This window comes from Solanum lycopersicum, chromosome 8 (genome assembly GCF_036512215.1).
Source record: "Solanum lycopersicum chromosome 8, SLM_r2.1".
Taxonomy (NCBI): domain Eukaryota; kingdom Viridiplantae; phylum Streptophyta; class Magnoliopsida; order Solanales; family Solanaceae; genus Solanum; species Solanum lycopersicum.
The window spans coordinates 67,047,365-67,068,763 of NC_090807.1; the positions used below are offsets into that span (position 1 = coordinate 67,047,365).

Here is a 21,399-nt window from a genome sequence, read left to right on the forward strand (position 1 = left end):
GAAATGTACCAATGGAATTTGTTTTTCTCATCTTTATTTTGGAAATCATTCTTTTTTCTAAAGAACATGTTTTTAAGAATATTTTGGCCAACTAAACAAGATGGAATATGAAATGCAATTATCAAAATTATAATTATAAAGTCTTACTATATCTATTATGTGTGTTATTTTTGAAATTTTTCTCTTGAAAATTTACAAGTGAGACAATATCATGAAGGGCCTAATTGCAAGCCCAAGCATCTCTTATGGGTCAGCCCATCTCAATTGTAAAATGAAAGAAATCATTTCCTCTCCTTTATTTGTTAACTTCTTTATCCAAACTTTGTATCATTTGAACATATCTAGATGATCTCAATTGGTGATCATGGCCTAGGGTAGAAATGTGTATAGTCAATTGCTCTTAGGAGTACTTACCTAAGTGGTTTGAGCTTTGGTTATAGTTTGTGACAATAAGGGCTAGTGTTAGTGTGGACATTGGACCATGACTTTTCAAAGAAGAATATTTGAAGTACAAATAAACTATATGTTTTCATGAATAATTTGTCTGGAAAATTTTGAAAAAAACTCAAAAATCCAAAAAGGTTCAAAATAACTCAAAGTTTAAAAATTCGAATTTCATTGATTTGATTAAATCGATACAAATAATTTGATTTGATTTCTAAACAATTCGAATAGCTTGTGACAATAAGGGATAGTGTTAGTATGGACCATGACTTTTCAAAGTAAAATATATCTTAGCGGCGGCTAAAGAAGGTAACTTCTAGATTTCTCTCAAAACTTTCAAGTGTTTTGCATTAAAAAAATTTTAAAAAATAATAGCATTGCCAAAAAATTATAAAATTAAATGTGTAATATTAAAATTTAAAACTAGTATTCCCTCTGTCTCAATTTATATGCACCTTTTATGTTTTGAGAGTTAAACAATTTAAGTTTGATTGAAAATTTGCGCATTAATTCTTCAATTTTTTGAAATAAAATTTACATATTTGTAAACTACGTAAAAAGTACTATGAGTCACAATAATTGATAATTCTAAATGTTTAAAAGATCTATGTAAAATTTATGGTAAAAAATAGACTTGTTTAACTCTTGAACTCCGAAAGGTGACATATAAAATAAAACAGACGTATAGTATTATATATGTTGGACCTATAACTTTTAAAATTTAAAGGTTTAATGTTAAAAACATAAAGATTAAATCGATCAAATTATATCTTAGATACATTTTTGATAATAATGCACTTAACCTTTCGAAAATTCTGAATATGCCTCTAATTATCCAATTGATTGAGCTCATGTCATTGTTGTGTTAGTATAGACACTAACTTCCTTAAAATAGAAAAATACACTTCAGGGCGCTTATATAAGGTAACTTATCAATTCACACAAAAGTCCCAAACCAATAATTAATATAATACTTTTGGATCAATAATATACTTTTACTTTCCTCTTCATTTCCATTAGTATTGCTTTGTTTTTATCAACCAAATATAATTAATGAAATATAGAAGAGCATCGAAGAAAATATATTTTGCATAAATGCATTTGAAGTTATCTGCAAAAGTAGTTTTATATTTAATGCACACTAGAGAGTTATGAAAACTAAAAGAATTAGGTATTGCTCTACCATACTCATTTATGAGCAATATAATATATATACAAATCAATGAATTGAACTAATTCCAAAGCAAAATATATAGTACTTATAACATCACGACTTTACCACTACTAGCTTTTCTATTCTTTGTTTTTTTTTATTGAAATCGTAAATTTAGTCTGAATTTGAAAAAGTCTATAATATCTTTTTTATTTTAAAATAAACAATCTTTTTTCCATTTTTTAGCTAAAAAATAAATGTTCAAAAAGATAAAATATCATTCTGATCGAATTCTAGATAAATTTTTTGGCCGACAGAATTTCTCTTTTTATATTTATTAAAAAATACATATTATATTGATCTCGTTTTGTATATGCAATCAGAATCTCAAAGTAGAAAAGGTTAGTAGGATTTAATATCTCTTATTTATTGTATTTGCCATATTCAAAACCTCAATAATGATAAAACCCAACATTCATGTCAACTTAAATGCAATAAATCCCAACACCAGAGTTTCTCCCTTATGGTTAGTTAAGATCAATAATAATTCATAAATACATCAAAAGAGACGGGGAAAAAATACGCCCTTCGTTTTATATTATTTGATCCTTATTGACTTGACACGCTTAAAAAAAACTTTTAGATGTGCTTTTCTTATACAATTATAATCTTCTTAATAATGTTTTGAACTTTTAATTTCACTACTACTACTCTACATAATTATCTAATATTAAATGTGGTACCAAAAAAATACTAAAAAATCTCTTTTGATTTTCTTAGATGAACGAGTAAGTTGATATACGAGTTAAAATAAAATGAAACGGAAGAAGTACTATTTATCTAAATTTGATTGGCAAAGTAAAAATATAATGTAATGAGATTCATACGAGTCTATTTGTTTATTATAATTTCTCAACGAAGAACGTTCAGTTAAAACCTTGAGAAAATATAGCTCTATATCTCTAGATCGAAGACCAAATACTTGGTAGAATATTTGAGAAGCAGGTTGACTCGAACATGCAAGCTGACTCAAACATTGTTACCAATGGCAAAATCAAATGTAGTTTAGGGGTGTCGACCGATGACATCTGCAAAATTTTATTTCTTTATATTTTGATATTTCTTAAATAAAATTCTAACTCCACCGGTGATCATTAGGAAGTTCAATATTTGGAGAGAATTAAACTCAGAAATAAGTTCAATGCACCAAAAGATAGAATCTTGGTTCTTACTACTTCAATACGCACTATATAAAAATATGGAAATAAATATAGGTTTGCTGTATATTTATGAACCAAAAAAACATTACTATAAAGATCACCAATTCTATTTATATATAATTTGCAGTAAATATAGAATTAATGACAGCGGAAAATACGGAGTCAAAATTCAAAGAATTTAATTATAATTTAAATAAATTGGATTTCTTTAATCTTTCCCATAAAAAGAAAGTGGAATTAAAGCAAATAAAGAGCTGTTTGTATCTTCTTTTAATTATTTGCTTTATGTGTATGGGACACTGTGACCCTTGTCTTTTATTGTGGAATTTTATTCAACCTTTTCCCATCATTAATTAAAATCCTTTTTTTTTTTTATCATTTAAGATACAACAATAATAATTATAATAATAATAATAACATATTTAGTATAATTTTATATTTTTATCCGAAAAATAGATTATACATCATAGATCAAAAGGTTATTTTTGAAAAATCATCTACTCAAATGAGTCATATATTACAATGATATGAAAAGGAAAAAAGTTACCGAATAATAGAAGAAAATATTATATATTCTTCAGAAAAAGAATATCAATAACAATAAAAATTAGGGATAACGCATAACTATCCACTCAATTTATGCTCGAAATCTCAGAGACACATTTATTTGTTATACTAAGGTCCTATTACCCCTGAACTTATTCTATTAATAATTTTCTACCCCATTTTGACCTACGTAACACTATCTCGTGGGTTCAATGCTTGTTGACTTTTTTTTCAAGCTAGTGTCACATCGACCGAAAAAGAGTAGAAAATTATTTATAATATAAATTCAAAGGGTAATATAACCTACAGTATAAATGTGTCTCTAAAATTTCAGACATATATTGAGAAGGTACTCGTACATTCTCTCTAAAAATTAAGAAAAATAGTATATTAAACAAACACTATTAGTATGACAGGAAAATTAAATACAAGTCATCAAATTATCATCAAACCTATATCCCGTAGACAAGCAAAACAACTTTCCATTAAACAATTACAAGATACTTTTTTTAAAAAAAAAATACAATAATCTGTATTTTCAGCATAAAATATGGCACGTGCAGACCCTATTGAAGATCAAAAAAACAATTAATTAAAAAAAATTGTATTTTAATTCAGGCAAAGTATAGTCGTGCACACGAGTGATATGTTACATTATTATTTTAGATATTTAGTTCTAATTAAACTTCTCTAGTTTAATCATAATTAATATTAATCCCTGTATATTTTAATCACTATACATAATACATTAATGCTAATCTCCTCTAGATTATTCCTTAATTATGTACTTAAATATTGTCTCTATTATAACTAAAACAGTCTTAAAGAATCACAACGTATTCTACCAAAAATAAAATAAAAATTACAACCTGACAATCCACCTAATGTAGACCAAATTTAAACTAGTGGATGAAAAATACAGTATACATATGGTTTATTTATTCTATAATATATATTTTTGTAACCTTTTGAATAATTTGTGTTATGAATCTCAAACAACCTTCCTATTTAATAAATATAGAAATAATATTTCATACATTTTATCATTTTTACAGATAACTTTTTAGAATTATACTAAATATGTTATTACTGTTATGCATTTGTAATATTTTTTAAATATGATTTATTGAATTTTTCTAAAAAATTAACGTTTAAACTTATTTATGAGTCTGAATATAATATTTTTTGATACTTTAATTGATTCTTACGAAGTATATATCAATATCTCGTGTCAAAAATTATGAATTCGGATGAATCAAAGTCAAAAGATTATATCCTTCCTCCTATTTTTATGATCCAAACTAGACGTTAATATAACTAATAAATCACGAGTTTAACTAAAAATGATATTTTTGTTATTATATTTCGACAAATATTTAAATTTTGAAAACATATTTTTAAAAGTACAATATAGTCAATCTTAAAAATTTTAAATATTGAATTATTAAGTCTAATTTCTGAAATGGCCTCAAATTTCCGATGGTATTAATCCATAACTCCATATGCTAACTGAGTTCACCCACATGGATGCTTAGCCATTGCTGACTTGGAATTCCTTGATTCTCATTTTAAAAAACCTTACAATAATTAACATCAACCTTAATAATTCCCTAATCACTCTTAAGCTTGTATAATCTTTCATTAATCATTTGATTATAATATTTTATTAAGATAATTAAATTGCCCTTTGGGGTACCTTAATTGTACTATAAAAATTGTTCTTTTGATTAATAATATGTGTTGGCATAGATAATTTTTCCCTTTTTATTTACTTTTGAGTTGTCTACTTCAATTCATTTTAGACAAATAGTAGTGATGACTCATACTTCTCTCTTAATTATTAATTTTATTTTAATAAAAATAATTAAAGTGAGGACCAAAAGAATATATGCATTTTGTAAGAAGTAAAAGTGAACTTTAAGTTAACTAAACGAATTTAGACAGAATTAATGCTAAAAAAAAAACTATAGTCAACTTTAGTTTAATTTGATAAGGTTTCATAATAAAGCAAAAATTAAAATATTTAAAAATATATATTAAAAAAATACCTATATATGTATATATATATCTAGCAATATCGGCATACATTCCAAGAGTATTTCAGTATTTTAATGACCCCTACCTAAACCTATATCTCACATTTTAAACATAATATTACATTTATATTAATCATATTATAAGATGTATATAATAATAAATTAAATATATTTTGTTTGGGTGAAAAATAAGTAATTGCCACATTTATTCACAGCAAATATAAAATAAATTTAATTGACTAAGAGGTAGGCACCAGAGTACTAAGCTAAAACAAATTAAAGTCCCATGAATCTAGCCTTTTGTGAAGAAAAAAAAAATTTATATTGATTTTTTCATAAAGGTGAAATAATATTAATTTTTTATTAAATATTAGTTGATTTTTTTTAAAAATATTTCTCTACTTGTTTCTCATCCTTCCACGTGACATGTTTAATATCAAAAAATATTTTAATACATTTCTACTTTAAAATTATAATATTCAAAATTATTACTTTCTTAAATTCATATCAAGTTAAACTAAATTAATTTGAAACTAAGGGAGCATGCTACTAAAAAACAAGACTTAGGATAAATTTTATATCTGAACAATAGAATTTGTCGCCAATCTTATTTAATAACAAATTAACAACAATTTTCTATGAGATACGAATAATTAGCGACCAAATTCGTAACTAAATTAATTTTTTTTACTAAACTCCTAACTGGATTAATTGTATTTTTTTAAACGAAAAATAAAAGAAAGTCAAAATTTCAAACAGAAACGTCATGCTTCATGCTTTATGTAGACTAATTGAGATTAATTAAACAAAATAGATTCTTCAATTAGATTAACTTGATTATTTTTTAGCTACTGCTCATATGTAATTAACTAAAATATTGTAGAACATAGTGTTGTTGCATGTTTATGTAAGATTTTAGATTCTTCACTCTATTTTTTATAAAAAAAAATATCATATGATAAGAAAAAATGTACGAATGTTCCTTCGTAAAACATATTTTAATTTAAATAGAAGATAATATTACTCGCTTGAGCAACGATGGAATCGCGGAATAGTTCAAAAATTATAAACTTCAAATATTTGATCGTTTAAGTAAAGATATGTGAAAGATTTTTTTTATTACTTCTTAAATTTTCAAGCCATCATGACGATGACACGTCGACGTCACGAGGTAGTACACGTTTCATCTAACGGAGGAGCACAAACGGTGCCGGTAACGGAAGTATTCAAATGGGTTGACGGTGTGGAAGCAGGTGGGCCCATTTACTTCGAATTGTTCATTTTTATCTGTCACATTTAATATTTAATTAATTTGACTAATATTTAAAACTTGTTGAATTAAATTGATTTAATTTTAGTACTTTTTATTAAAAATAGAAAAAGGATCGGTTTATTTTTTTTAAAAAAAAGATATTATAAATTTTTAAATTTTTGGCCAAACTTTGATTAAATTTCTGATCATTTAGCATTACTCTTTAAAAACTACTCCCTCCTTTCCAATTTGATTTCCAGAGCCAAAAGATCTATCTTTGACCGTAATTTTTTCATAGACCTTTTAAACATTTTGAGTTATCGATTATTGTGACTCATAATATTTTTACGTAATTTACAAATATATAAATTTTATGTTAAAAATTAAAAATATATATATCAAATACTGATCAAACTTAAACAATTTAACTCTTAATACATAAAAAGTATTATATAAATTAGGACGAAAGGAATATATTGAATAGAATTGTAATCTTTCTCGGATTAATATAAAAAAGATTGTTTTAAAATATTAATTAAAATAATCGTAATAAATAAAAGTGAATTAGCAAATAAATAATGTCTTATCATTAAATTATTTTGGACTTTCGAGACATAGCCCGTACGGCCCGGTTATTCTTCCTATGAGCCTTTTCTCTCCTAAATAAATTTATTTTCTCTATTAAATGATTTTTCTTTACAAATATTTATAGAAAAAATTAAAATGTTAATGAAATAACAATGATTATTAAATTAAATTTGTTGAGCGAGAGTCCTTTTTCATGTAATTATCAAAATCATTATGATCCTATTACGTCTAATTTGTATATTAAATGTTAGTACATCGATTTACAAACATATTACTATGTTTATGAGGCTTGAATCAACGTCACACAAGTAAACGTTATGTTTAATTATGATTATAATTATATTATTTTAAATTCAATATGCAACTCGACTTAGACAGAATATTGACATTAATCATTTGATATTATTTTGACTGTTCAGCTAATTACAATAAGTATCAAATAATTAAACTCTAAATATTCTTAAAATGTCACAAGCCTTTATAATATATATGTCCAAATACTATGTATCCAAAGATGAAACACGAGGTAATTTAATTTTCATTTTAGGTAAATATAATTTCCGTCAATAACATTATAGCATATCAGACAAAACAAATGACATTGTTATTTATTAATAGTGCTAATAGACTCAGAATTTTCATTAAAATTATTTCTAAAATAATAAAGTATAACGTAAAAAAAAGTCACGAGAATTCATATTTATTATATATTACAAAAAAATACTAATTTATATCTTGTATATTAGTATAATATATAGTCATAGGAAACTCTTGCCCATTCAACTAGTTTTTTATATTCAAATTAGGCCCAAAATTCAATACTTAAAGTGATATAGACTCATCTCAATTCTTGATTTCTCTAAATATTATTGAATCAATGATAGAATAAGAAATTTCATGAAAGGTGTTCACGTGCTACAGTAAGCCTCCTCTACTTAAAAAGTTAAAAAAGGAGTTGGCACTAGCTAGTTAGATTCAACACACAAAATTTTTAAATTTGTATGTTTTTGCTCTTTCTAGGGGCCTGAATCCACTAAACTACATCATATTGTTATATTAAGAATTTTAAGAATATGTTATTTAATCACTTTGTTTAAACATTTTACTTATATATACTGTATAGTTTTTCAACAAATAATGTCCAATTGAACTCCCTGACATGAATCTAGCTACGCCCCTGGGTTGAACCCACATATCATGTCGTCAATGCTCTAATTGACAGGTTTGCACATGCACGGAGAGAGTATATAGATTTTAAACTCTAGAAAATAACTCAACTACTAATTTTTTAAATAAATTACTTACAAATTTAACCATAAACTATCTATCGAGTATTAAGTAGCTCCAATCCAAACTTATATATATATATATATATATGTAATAGTATTTATGAAAGTCAAATAGCAGTAGAATGTAGTTTGTAGTGCTTGAGTAGTAGCCTGCACGATAAAAAAAACAAATTGAAGATGAAAACACACGTACACGCATGCAAAATATTATATATATATATATATATATATATATACACATATATAGCCCAATACTTCATAAACTCTAGACACTATAGTATATTAACAAATACAAGAAGAACAAGATTCATATATATCAAATATCATTACGTGAAATGATCAGTATTCTCTCATTTTTAAAATATAAAATTTTGAGATCAACTTCTAGAGAGTAGTTACCTTTGTCAAGGAGTTATATCAATTTCCATTGTAGGACTTTTTAACATAAATATATTTATATTTAATCAAGTCTCTACACATATCACAAAGAAAAAAATCACAAATTAATAAAAATTTAAACCATGAATATACCAAAAGTCATTTGACTTTGCTTGTACGTACCATCGCATGAATTTGGAAGCTTAACTTGGAACTTTGCCTCATCTGATATTTCAAAAAAAAATTCGAAGGACACAAATTAACATCAAATATGTAGTTCATATACTTACATGCAAAAATATCAAAATAATCATCGAGCAATGTAACAAATGTTAGGATTGATATCTTCAACTTTAATTGAATATCTCAAATTTTAAGTTTTGAAACGAAGAATTTTTGTAAATTTATCTCACAAATAATCCTTTCCGTATGAATATGGATTAATTAATCGAGCCAGTGAACTTTTCATACGCATCAAATTATTACACCTAAAGAAAAAAATATACTGAATTCCAAGAAATATAATGTTGGTACTTGTAGGGATACTTTTTATACTATAAATTATTACTACTAAAATAAAAAATGAATAAAAGTAGGTATCTAAATTCTAAGTTGAAGCACTAAACCTCATCATATATAGAAGATCCAAGTTTTGTCTTCTAATTACTTATAGGTCCCTGCATGGAATAATTATTATTTTCAACTTTGATTATATTAAAATTAAAATATTGTAATAATAACTTGGAAAATTAAAATTTGGAATGAATTGTCGGTTGTCTTATTTCATGTCCTTTTGAACGTATTACAAACAACAATACTGATTTAACACTAACAATTTTTATTATTATTTTTTTAAAAAAAAATAAAATAAAAAAAATATATATATATAAACATGCAGACAAGTATCATCTTTTTCCTCTCTTTTATTTAATTAAAGCCAAAATTTAACGAATATTCCATGTCTATTGATTTGTTTTAATGTTATGAGAGAAAAAAAAGATATTTAGAAAGAATTGAAAAAATTATGATTAAAAAATATATTTTTTTGTCCAAAATCCAAAGGGTAACTAAATAGTGTGTGTTTAATTTTGCAGTCAATTTTTTCTTTTTACTGCCTAAATTGAAAATATCTTTTATTAATTTGTATTACTTAATGCTCATGAGAAGTGCATTGTTATATAGTTGAGTTCATCTAAACTTGATATTTTCTGAGAGATTAATTTTGTAGGTAAAATTTTAAAATTTAAATCCTAAAATTCAGTCAAATTAAAATATTTATATGTATGTGAACGCATAAATCTAAAAATACAATGCGCTTAACATGAATTAAAAATTATTAATCTAAGTGTTCCCAAACATGTGTTTGTTTTCTCTTTTTCCCAATAATTAATAGGTTCACAATTCAATTATATTTAGCATAAATCAAGGTACTAATCTGGAACTTGATGCATAATCTTGACTTCTTAGAACCTAATTAGAAACAACTAATAATTCTGTCTCCAATTAAAATGATTAATTAATAGAATTGTTTTTTTTTCTCTATTTTTTTCGTAGCTCGAAGTAACAAACTAGTACACCACTTGCTATCTTGGGGTTAATAAATTTTCTTTGTTGTTTTGTAATTTATTATCACCACTTGCAAATAAATTATCAATTAAAAATCTCATATTCGTTGTTTGATATCTATATTAAAACTCAACTAATTTAAATTTATATGTTGCAAGATTTATTTTTGAGAGTGACTCTCCTGAAAGAAAATTTTCCCCTATTTCAAAATTTCAACCTAAAACTCTTGATTAAAAATATAGAATCTCAATCATTTTATCAGCGTTAGAAATTAAATTTTTTTCAAAGATTTGAGAAATCAAAACAAATATCAATGTAAATTTTAACGAGAAACTTTCTTAAGAAATAATTTTGTCGATTCTAATGTTTCTTAATTGTTTGTCTTTTTGTGATTGGTCTCATGCACGTTGAAATTTTTGTTTAGTCCAAGAAAAAAAAAACCACAACTAGCTCTTATTTTGTCTTTGTGCTAATCCATATACCCTTCTTTATTTTTCACTTATAATTAAAATTAATTAACACTAAAAAAATTACTATTCAGCAACTTTCAAGAACTTTTTCAAGTCTTTTCACACAGACACACACATTTTATGATTCAAATGCTTCACTTTCTTTTTTTGAGATTTCCCAAAATATTCGTCAATTTTATTAAATGAATAAGCTTTAGTAACATAGCATGAAAAAAATCGTTGACTTGAAAATTTAGTTAGAATAATATTTTATTAATATTTTTTTAACTAAAAATGAACGAAAGATTAATTTAATTTAAAATAAAAAGGTATTTCACACCATTACTATAATTTTAAATTCTTTTATTTTTCATTCAATGTCTAATATAAATATCGGAATACGACCAAATATAAGAAAATCTCACATACATTGCCAAGAGGGGGGTAGGCGGGTAAACACATTTTAACAAAAAAAAAAAGAACTTCATATTTAGAACTCGAACACGAAACTTCTACTTAAAAATAAAAAAATATTTATCATCATCCTCGTTGGTATCAATATAAGAAATTTTTACAACATGAAATTACATTTCTTATTTTTAAAATTACAAATTTAATTTACTGTATTTTAAGAAACTCAACTTACCAGTCGATCAATATCTAAAGCGATCAACTAATCCTATTATAAAAAAAAAAATTTATACTGGCTATATATATAACTTAAACTAAGCTTTCTAACCCCAAGATATTATTAATGATATGAGTGCCTTTGTACTTATTATTCATTTACTAATCATCTTAAGTTGTTATTAATTGTTTCTCATAAACGTCCTTGAAATTGTTGGTTGTCTCCAACCAGCCACCGACCCCCACCACCCACAACTCCCAACCTAAATAAAACAAAGAGGAAAAAATATGAACAATTTTTTAGTGGCATAGTCAAAATTTGAAAGTTATGAATTCACTATTTCAATTTTTTAAAGTGGTTAATTTTTAAATTAATAATTCATACATAATCGATAAATTTATCTTACTATCAATATAAGCTTTGAATTAGAATTACTGAATTAAATTCGATTAATTCATAAACTATACCATAGCTCCACTTCTATTAATATAGAGATAACGTGTCATAACTAGACATGTGAAAATTCACGTTCCAAATAATCATAACTTCAAAGTAAATTATAGATGGTAAAGTTGAGTAACCATATGGAACATTAACCTAATATAAAAAATGTTTTAAAAATGAAATTTGAAAAAAATAGAATATGTACGTAAATTTTATTTTTACTTTGTGAAAATGAAGAGGATTTTATTTTTACTTTGTGAAAATGAAGAGGCTATTTTTGAAACACGTTAGACTAGAAATAAAACAAACTAAAAATAGCTGCCTCTTTGAAACAAGTAGTTAAGGCTTAAGACAAAATAATTTGGACAATAATATTCTCCAACAACCTTTATTGTTTTAATGAATATGAGAGGACAAATTAACAATAAAGTTTGTAGCAAAATTTATAGCAGTGTGTACTTTGTTCTCTTCTCTTTGATTAGATTCTTTTTATTCGATTAATAATTTAGCATATAGTTAATATATCTCTAATAAAACAAGAGGAATCAATTTTGATCAAATTTCACTGCAGTCTTTTCTTGAATCAACTTGTCAAGTTGGGGAGTAATAGTTTAATTAGACTATATCTTATAATGACCATTCAAAAATCTATCCTCTTCTTAAAGACAATATGATGGTCAAACTTGTAAAAAAATCAATATCTTATTACATCTATTATTTTAAGTTTATAAGTCATATAAAATGCGTTTAAATTAGTTGATTAAAAATAATTGATAAAAATCAAATGCTTAAGTTAGTATAAAAAAAGGGATAATGCTCAAGTATCTCCTCAACCTATGCCCGAAATTTCAGAGACACACTTATACTATACTAAGGTTCTATTACCCCATAAACTTATTTTATTAATAATCTTTTACCCCTTTTTAGCTTACGTGGCACTATCTTGTGGGACCAATGATGGTTGACTTTTTTTTCGAACTAGTGCCACGTAGGCTAAAAAGGGGTAGAAAATTACATATAAAATAAGTTCAGGGGATAAAAGGACCCTAGTATAATATAAGCGTGTCTCTGGAATTTCGGGCATAGGTTGAGAGAATACTTAGGTATTTTCCCATAAAAAAACACATATTTGGATGGAAATGTGAAAATTAATAGTAATGAATAGAATAGTACTTAGCGTGTTTGATTTTTAAAAAAAAAGCTAAATAAGTAATTTTTTTTTAATTAAAATAACTTGAAAGTAATTTTACAATTATTTTTGACCATGAGATGAGCAAAAAAATTAAAAGTTTTGCTTTGGGAAGAGTATATATTGGAGATTACAAAACATATTAGAGATAAAACATAATAGGCTTGGTAAAATAACTTTTTATACATTGTAAAATCATAAGTTGATCACTCTCAATTTATGATTTTTTTATTAATTTTTAATTTATAAATACTTTGATATTTGTCAAACACGTAAACAAGTGATATAAGGTTAATCAAATAAATATTTTCGTATAATTTTTAACTCCTATATTTTAATCACGTTGTTAATGATGAGCTAGAAAAAAAAATGTAATTATAAAATTTAATAAGAATATTTTGCCCCACTTTGAGATATAAAAAACAAATACTCAAAACTAAGCACTAAGTGATCATAAAAGGTCCAAATTTAAGTAAAAGACAAAACGGCAAATATTAATTATGAATTTAAATTTTTAAACACCAAATAATTCAAAGTAATAGGGTATTGCCAGGCAAACACAAAGGTGCCTTTTGTTTGATAGTAATTAAACCACTTAATTCATAATAAAATTTCACATATTTAATGTCACGATCCAAATCGGGCCGCGACTGACACCCACACTTACCCTCCTGTGTGAGCGAACCAATCAAATCTAAACTTTAACATTTCAATGTACTATCAACATAAAGTAATGCGGAAGACTTAAACTCATTAATAAAAACCAATTCAATAACTATTATTTCCCAAAATCTGAAAGTCATCATCACAAGAACATCTACTTCAAATTACTAAATCTAAGAGTTTCTAAGAAGCTAAAAATATATAAAAGCTAGTCCATATTCTATCCTGGTGTCGGAACGTGACACTCCGATCCTCATATACTATCCTGGTACCGGAACGTGGCACCCGATCCATATTCTATCCTGGTGTCGGAACGTGACACTCCGATCCTCATATACTATCCTGGTACCGGAACGTGGCACCCGATCACCTAATCTCCTTCTATCAATTTATCGAGCCTTCTTTCTTACCAAGGCATCATCAATCTCATTATTTTAGTTCATCACGCCTTCTTTTATACCAAGGCCTCATCATTAACAAAGAGATTAGGGTTTTTCAAGATTTGGGATTCAATAACTTCATCATGCTTATATAATCACAATTATATAATTACATTCATGCAAGCATACAATTAAGCACATAGCAGGGTTTACAATATTATCAATACATATCATTCGCTATTAAGAGTTTACAACGAATATCGTAAGAGAAACCATAACCTACCTCCACCGAAGACTAGTGATCAAGCAAGAATTTCCCAAAGCCTTGTGTTTTTCCTCTTCGTTCGTCTCTCTCTATCGATTCTCCTTCTCTCTCTTTCTGTTCTTTTCTTTTTCTTATTCAAACCCCCTTTCTTTTACCCTAATTAGCAATAATTAAGAATAAAAGATGGAAATAATAATCCACTAATTTACTCAAGGTTACCTCTTTTAACTCCCAAGTAATTATACTTATTAACATAAATCCACTAACTTTATAATTAAAGTAGGAATAGTCCAAAACGTCCCTTAAAACGTGTAAAGAAATCTGATCCAGACTGGGATTACGCAACCTGTGACGGCCCGTCGTGCCTGCGACGGTCCGTCCTGCAGGTCGTCGCAAGGTTCGGAGACTCAATTTCCACCAAAGAGTCTGTGACGGTCCGTCCTGCCATTCCGTTACGAAGTTCAGAGAGTCGATTTTCAGTACCCAATTTCAGAATTTCTAAGTGTTTTGAAACGAGACCCCTCGACGGTCCGTCGTGGGTTCCGTCGTCTCAGCCCTGTTTTTCCAGAAATAAAATCTGCTGCTCAAAACGACTAAACATGTCGTTACATTTAATATAATATAAAATAAAAAATAATGATATTTATATATTGAATAATATATGTATTAAATTATACAAAAATAAATTAAATATTTAATGGGAAATAAAATGTGAAACGTACAAAAATATGGAATTAAACTATTTAAAGACAAAATTACTTGAAAGGGAATAACTTAATAAAGACGTGTTAACCTTTATCCAAATTGTTACATAAATTAAGTACTAAAGAAGAAAAAGACTTAAATCAACTTTTTCATACATGTTAGGACAATTTTGTTTGCATCGAACTATTCTCATATTTACTAATTTTGGATTTGATTATGACTTTTTGTATGAATATATGACTCAAATCAAGTGGAATTTGGAACCATATTATAATTCTAACTATGACTTGACAATAATATTCTCTATATATACAATCAATCATTTTAAATGGAATTTAATTTGAACATCTAACACCATTTGTTTCTAACGGCCGCTCAAACAACATTTTTAATTAGCTTATAAAGTTTTAAATATCAAGGATAATTAAATCAAATTTTGTATCATTTTTTTTTATTTAACTCATATTAAGAGTGAGGTACTTACTATTTTACCGTTAATTAAATGCCTTGATAAAATATATTAATTACTCTTTAATGGTATAAAACTTCATATATTAAAATAAGGCTAATTTTAAAAGACGAGAATTATTTCTTAATTCTTTATTATGAAAAAACTAGTTACAAACATCATGCATTGATTATAATTTGTTCTTGCGTATATTAATACGAAAGGTGAATTTAAAATTTTAATTCGATTTTAACTTTTAAATTTTTAATATTGAGTTTTTTGAAATTAAAAATATTGAGTTCGAATAAATTTATTTATCCACCCCTTGTACAAGCTTGATCAATCTTATAAATATCAAATTACTTTAAACTATTCCATATCATAAAACTAACTTATTCATGCTGATAATTGACTGATAAATTAATTACTTATAGTGATTTGACAGTTAAAATTCAAAGTAGATATAATGTTAAAAGGCAATTTCAACAATACAACAAGTTCGATTTTTACTACGAAAGTGGGAAAAATCACTTAATTTTAATCCGGCATTATCGCAATAATTATGAATGATTAGCCGTTCTTAATTAAGAAAAATAATAATTAATTCTATAATTTGATTTTGAAAACAAAAATGATCAAATGAAACAAAGAGAAGACGGCTTTGTTTGTTTGATACGGTGTTAAGAAATGTTTGGAGTTTGTAGGTTACTAAGCAATAATCCAATTAGCTTAATCCGGCTAATTAAGTACTCTAATTAATTCCTAGTAATCTCAGACAATTTTACTTCCCAAGTTATTGCTACTTCATCATTTGTTCTTGTTTCCTAGATGGTAACACTTATTTATGTTATATAATATACGATACAATTTGAATCGATACGGATAAAATTTTTAAAGATTAAAAGTATTAAATATAATATTGCTTGTTATTATATAATCGAAAATTGATAAAGTTTTTAATTTGGTGAGTAAAACGAATGTCATATGTACATGTCATAACTCATGATTATAACGTTTAAATTTTGATTAATATGTATATTTTATCTTTATAGGTTAAAGTATTATTTTTAAATAGACCTCTAACTTAAAAAAAAATATAATCAAAATTGCAAAACATAATACCCCACATAAAATAATAAGAGACAATCTCATTACCAGATATGACTACCAATAAATTGTGAAGAGGAAAAGGAGGATTCTTGCCCTTTATGATCCTACGTAAAGGCGAGACAATACTTATTATGATCGATATTTATACATATTTATCTGAAAATTATGTTTTATTTAATCATTTTTTTCTTAAAAAAATAGTTTTTAAACATATTTTACCTCTCCTTACTAATACAACCAACTTCTCATACTTGTTTAATAAGAAGTTTAAAGATACCAATTTACTTATTTTTGAATAACATATATGAAATAAATTCATATTTTCCCCATTTAAAAAATAATATAAATATTAAAAATTTTGTATATATTGTAACAAAAAAATAGTACTAGTAAGTTTATTACACGTTGCACCCATTAGTGGAAGCTAGATACTGTTAGGCCGTTTTATTTGGATTGAATCTGTTAATTGGATAATCAAGAATCCAACTGTACGAACTAGATAAGTTTCACAGTCATATTCCTTTGGATCAACCTTTATATTTCATCTACTTTTTAAAAAAAAAAAAAAAAAAAAAAAAATCTTGAAAATATGAAATTATATCTATATATTAAAATATAATATTTAATAATCTTGAAAAAAAGATAGGATATCTGCTGTAGTATTTTAAATACATGTCATAAGTTTTATGAATGATATAATTATATTCAAATTTCATCGTTAATTATATCACTTTTTGATTGTAAAAAAAATAATTTTTTAAGCTATACTATCATAATAAAAGATCAAAAATCTATAAATATCTAAGATATTTCTACCTTAGAAATATAATGTACTATAGATATTTATATAAATACTCTTACGATGTCTTGATTAAAATTTTTTGCAATCAAGTAACTTATGTAGAATGCAAATAACTTATAATTAAGATTCGTGAAAAGCCTTGAAATAATATCTTTAGACTTTGTAATCTAACAGACAATTTACAAGTAACTCAAGCATAGAGAGACATTCCTAAAAACTTATCATCAACTTTCTGAAAATGATTGAATAACAAGTTGGACCAATTTATTTGTATGTCGATTTAAGAGAAATAAAATATTTTAGTATTTAAAAGTTAACCTATATACTATAAGTTTTTAATTTTTATTTCATATTAAAATTTTTATTTTTTTAAAAAAGAAATGCCACGTTTAATGAAAAGATTGATTATAGGAGAAAGTTGGTGACGATTGGGGAAACAGAAACTAGTACAAATATTGTAAGATAAGTGGAAGGGAACAGACTCACAGTAAATAATTAATTAAATAAATTAATTAATTAATTTATTTATATTAAAAAAACAGAACTTTTATTTAAAATGTGACCAAAAAACGAGGTTGCCTTCCCACGTTGTTCTGTTCATAAGCTGTAATTAAGGTAATTAAAACTTTTAAAATATATTGATTAATTTTTTTTTAAAACAAGTCAAGTGGGGTAAAAGATTAAACTTTTTTTTCTGTTTATAGAAGGCCTCGAGTCATTATGCGCCAAATACAGAATAAAGGATATTATTAACAAAGGAACTATATAGTTAAATTGTTTTATAAAAGGCCTCGAGTCATTGTGTGATTAAAAAAAAAGCATTTAGATAAAGCTTTTGTTTTTGAAAAGTTAGATAGATTTTTCCAAAGTATTTTAAGAAATATCATAAGTAACATTAAAATGCTATAAATAATAATTCATTCGCTTCTAATTATTTGCTTTTTTTTTAATTGAAATTGATAATGCTATTATAAAAATAAAAATTGACTTTACCGTTTTAATAGTTATGAAGTTGATAATTTTTAATTTTAAAAATTTGAAAAGATCTAAACGAAGAAATAAATAAATAATTAAGAACAGATGGAGTAGTACATAATATTACAACATACATAGAGTATTTACATATTTTTGATTTCTCGTTCTATATTTAGTATCTCAAATTTAGATTCACGCCATATAAAACTTATCAAGTTCTCTCGAATAAGTGTTTTTCATATCAAGGTTTCATAATCAAGATTTTTAAATAAAGAAATAAATAATCACATCAACTGCACCACATTATTTGATCGGTGAGCACTTAATACAAATAAATTAATGTTAATATGGGAGGTTAAATTTACTTTTTAGTCAAAGATAGACTGACGTGGTAGTACTTAAACCATTTGACTGACTAAATTAACGGAACCGTCCGGTCCGGTATCACGTGACCTGAATCACAGTTTTCAAGGCTCACAAGTTCCGCCCATTGCTGACTCACCTTAACTTATCTACACCGTTAATTCACGCCGTTAGTGGGACCATAATCCACGTGTCGCCATCACCTTCCACCAAAAATGCGGCGGCTCGTAAAATATCTCAACCTCATTGGCCGGTACCTTAAACCTCCGGTAGAACCCCACCGTTAATTAAATTTTTACTGTTTAATTAGTCTTAATTAATTATTTTTAATTTTTTTGCACTGTTTCGACTAGAAGATCCTATATAATAGGATTTCCAGTTGTTTCGGTCTCCACTCTTTACTCTTCCTTCTTTACACTCAGTTCAATATTGTACTCTGTTTCATTTTCTCTCTGAAAATTTCAAATTTCTTCACAAATTTTTGCTTCTTATATATAGCAAAGTGATTGATTCTTCAGAGTTGATCTTTTTTTTGGGCTCCTTTTATACGGTTCTGTCTGTCTCTGTTTTCTTCTGAAACTTTTTTTCTGCTTCTGGTGTTGCAGAACTGACGTAACCCATATTCTTATCTTTGAAAAAAAGATTTTGAAGCTCTTAATCTTCTTTTTATTTTTCTGCTACTTTTTTTTTGGGGTTTAAAAGGGGTGGTTTCCAACATAATCAGTTCTTTGAAGATTTTTGTTTTTTCACTTTTTTTCATACTTAAAAACTGTTACAAAAGCTTGTGAACTTAAAGACCCTCTTCTCTCTTTAGTCGTCTTTATTCGTAGAATCTTTTTCCCCTTTTCTACTTCACGCCCTCTCTCACACTTTCGCTTTCAATGCGAATCTGAGAAAATCACATAAAGATGGACCAACAAACCATGTTGTCTAGTGGTGTTAAGTATACCGAACATAGAAAGCAAATCACTATGGTTAGACCAGCACCTCCGGTGACTTTTAATGGTCGGAGGAGAAGCTCTGAGATGAATGCTGCCGGTCCTAGAGTTGTAAGGATTACTGTTACTGATGCTGATGCTACTGACTCTTCGAGTGATGAAGGGGAACAGGGGTTTTATGGCCGTCAAAGAGTGAGAAAGTTTGTGAATGAAGTTCGGATAGAGCAGAGCAGCCACTGTAATGGAAGTGTAAATGGGGTTTTGAGAAATGGGTCATCGTCGGAAACTGCTCCCGTTGTCGCTGCAGCACCGAAGAGGAGGAAGAAGACCGCCGGAGCAACAACGGCGGCGAGTAAGCTAAAAGTGAACCATGTTAAAAAGTTTCGCGGCGTACGGCAACGGCCTTGGGGCAAATGGGCGGCAGAAATCAGAGATCCACTGAGACGTGTACGGTTATGGTTAGGCACTTACGATACTGCTGAAGAAGCTGCCATGGTTTATGACCACGCGGCTATTCAGCTACGTGGGCCTGACGCGCTCACAAACTTCGCCACTCCTCCGGCGACGAAAATCAGCTGCTCCAGCTACAACTCCGGCGAAGAATCGCACAACGATCAACGCTCGCCGAAGTCCGTTCTACGATGTGCTTCAACTTCATTTGATGAATCTCAGAATAACGAGGAAGCCGAAGCTGAGTCATTACCGATTTTACCCTCCGATATCAGGGACAAAAATGACATTTCCATGTCGGAAAACTTCTGCGATTTACCACCGTTCGAGAGTTTCTTCCCCGATGATTTGTTTCAGTTCGAGAACCCGATTACCATATCCGACTTGTTTTTTGAACCGGATACTTTACCCGACTACAATAATATGTTATTCGGGTCAAGTACTACAGATTACGGTTTCGGATCTTCATCCTGGCCCGAAGAGGACTTCTTTCAGGATTTCGGAGATGTATTCGGGTCTGACCCGCTTGTGGCTCTTTGATTTCATCGGCAGATTTATCGGCGATCAGTATAAATGGTTTAATATTCGTATTTTAAAATTTAATTTTGTGTTTAGTTTATCAGTTTTGTTTAAATTTGTTGATTAATGTGAGTGATTAGTGAGTAATTAGTAGTATTAATATGTAACAGCTCCGTCACATTAACGGTGATGATGATGGATGAGATTTTGCGGTACAGTGTTGTTTTTGTGTTTTGTGCTTCTGCTAATATTTCATTAATAACAATAAGCGACTTTAGCAATTGTTAATTATTCACTAATTATTATTTTAATTGCTAATTAATTATTATTATTTTTTAATTGTGAAGGGGGTGGGGTGGGGTCTGATAAAGGCACGTGTACGGACACGTGACTTTAGTAGCAATAAGAATTAGGTGAAAGAATGAAATGGCATGAATGCTTTTAGCCTGCATTCACACATGCTTAACCTGAACACATTCTCAATCCTTCAAATTTTATAATTCGTTTTGTTCGATATTTCATATCTGTATTCAACATTTGAAGTTTTGATTATTTTAAAAATATATTAAACTCGAAATTTCTAGCTTAGCTTAGAGTTT

The 21,399-nt window shown here is 27.1% G+C and overlaps 1 protein-coding gene across 1 annotated transcript; it reads left to right on the top strand.

Annotated features, from left to right (window-relative positions):
* The first annotated feature begins 19,278 nt into the window (after positions 1-19,278).
* LOC101264747 (ethylene-responsive transcription factor CRF1) lies at positions 19,279-21,081 on the top strand. The gene has a single exon (XM_004245494.5). It carries the CDS (start codon positions 19,802-19,804, stop codon positions 20,819-20,821), a length of 1,020 nt encoding a protein of 339 aa, XP_004245542.1. The 5' UTR covers positions 19,279-19,801; the 3' UTR covers positions 20,822-21,081.
* The last annotated feature ends 318 nt before the right edge of the window (positions 21,082-21,399 follow it).

What these genes read in the sequence shown, in the direction of transcription:
- LOC101264747 (XM_004245494.5), top strand. Translation starts at nt 19,802, where the DNA reads ATGGACCAACAAACCATGTTGTCTAGTGGTGTTAAGTATACCGAACAT.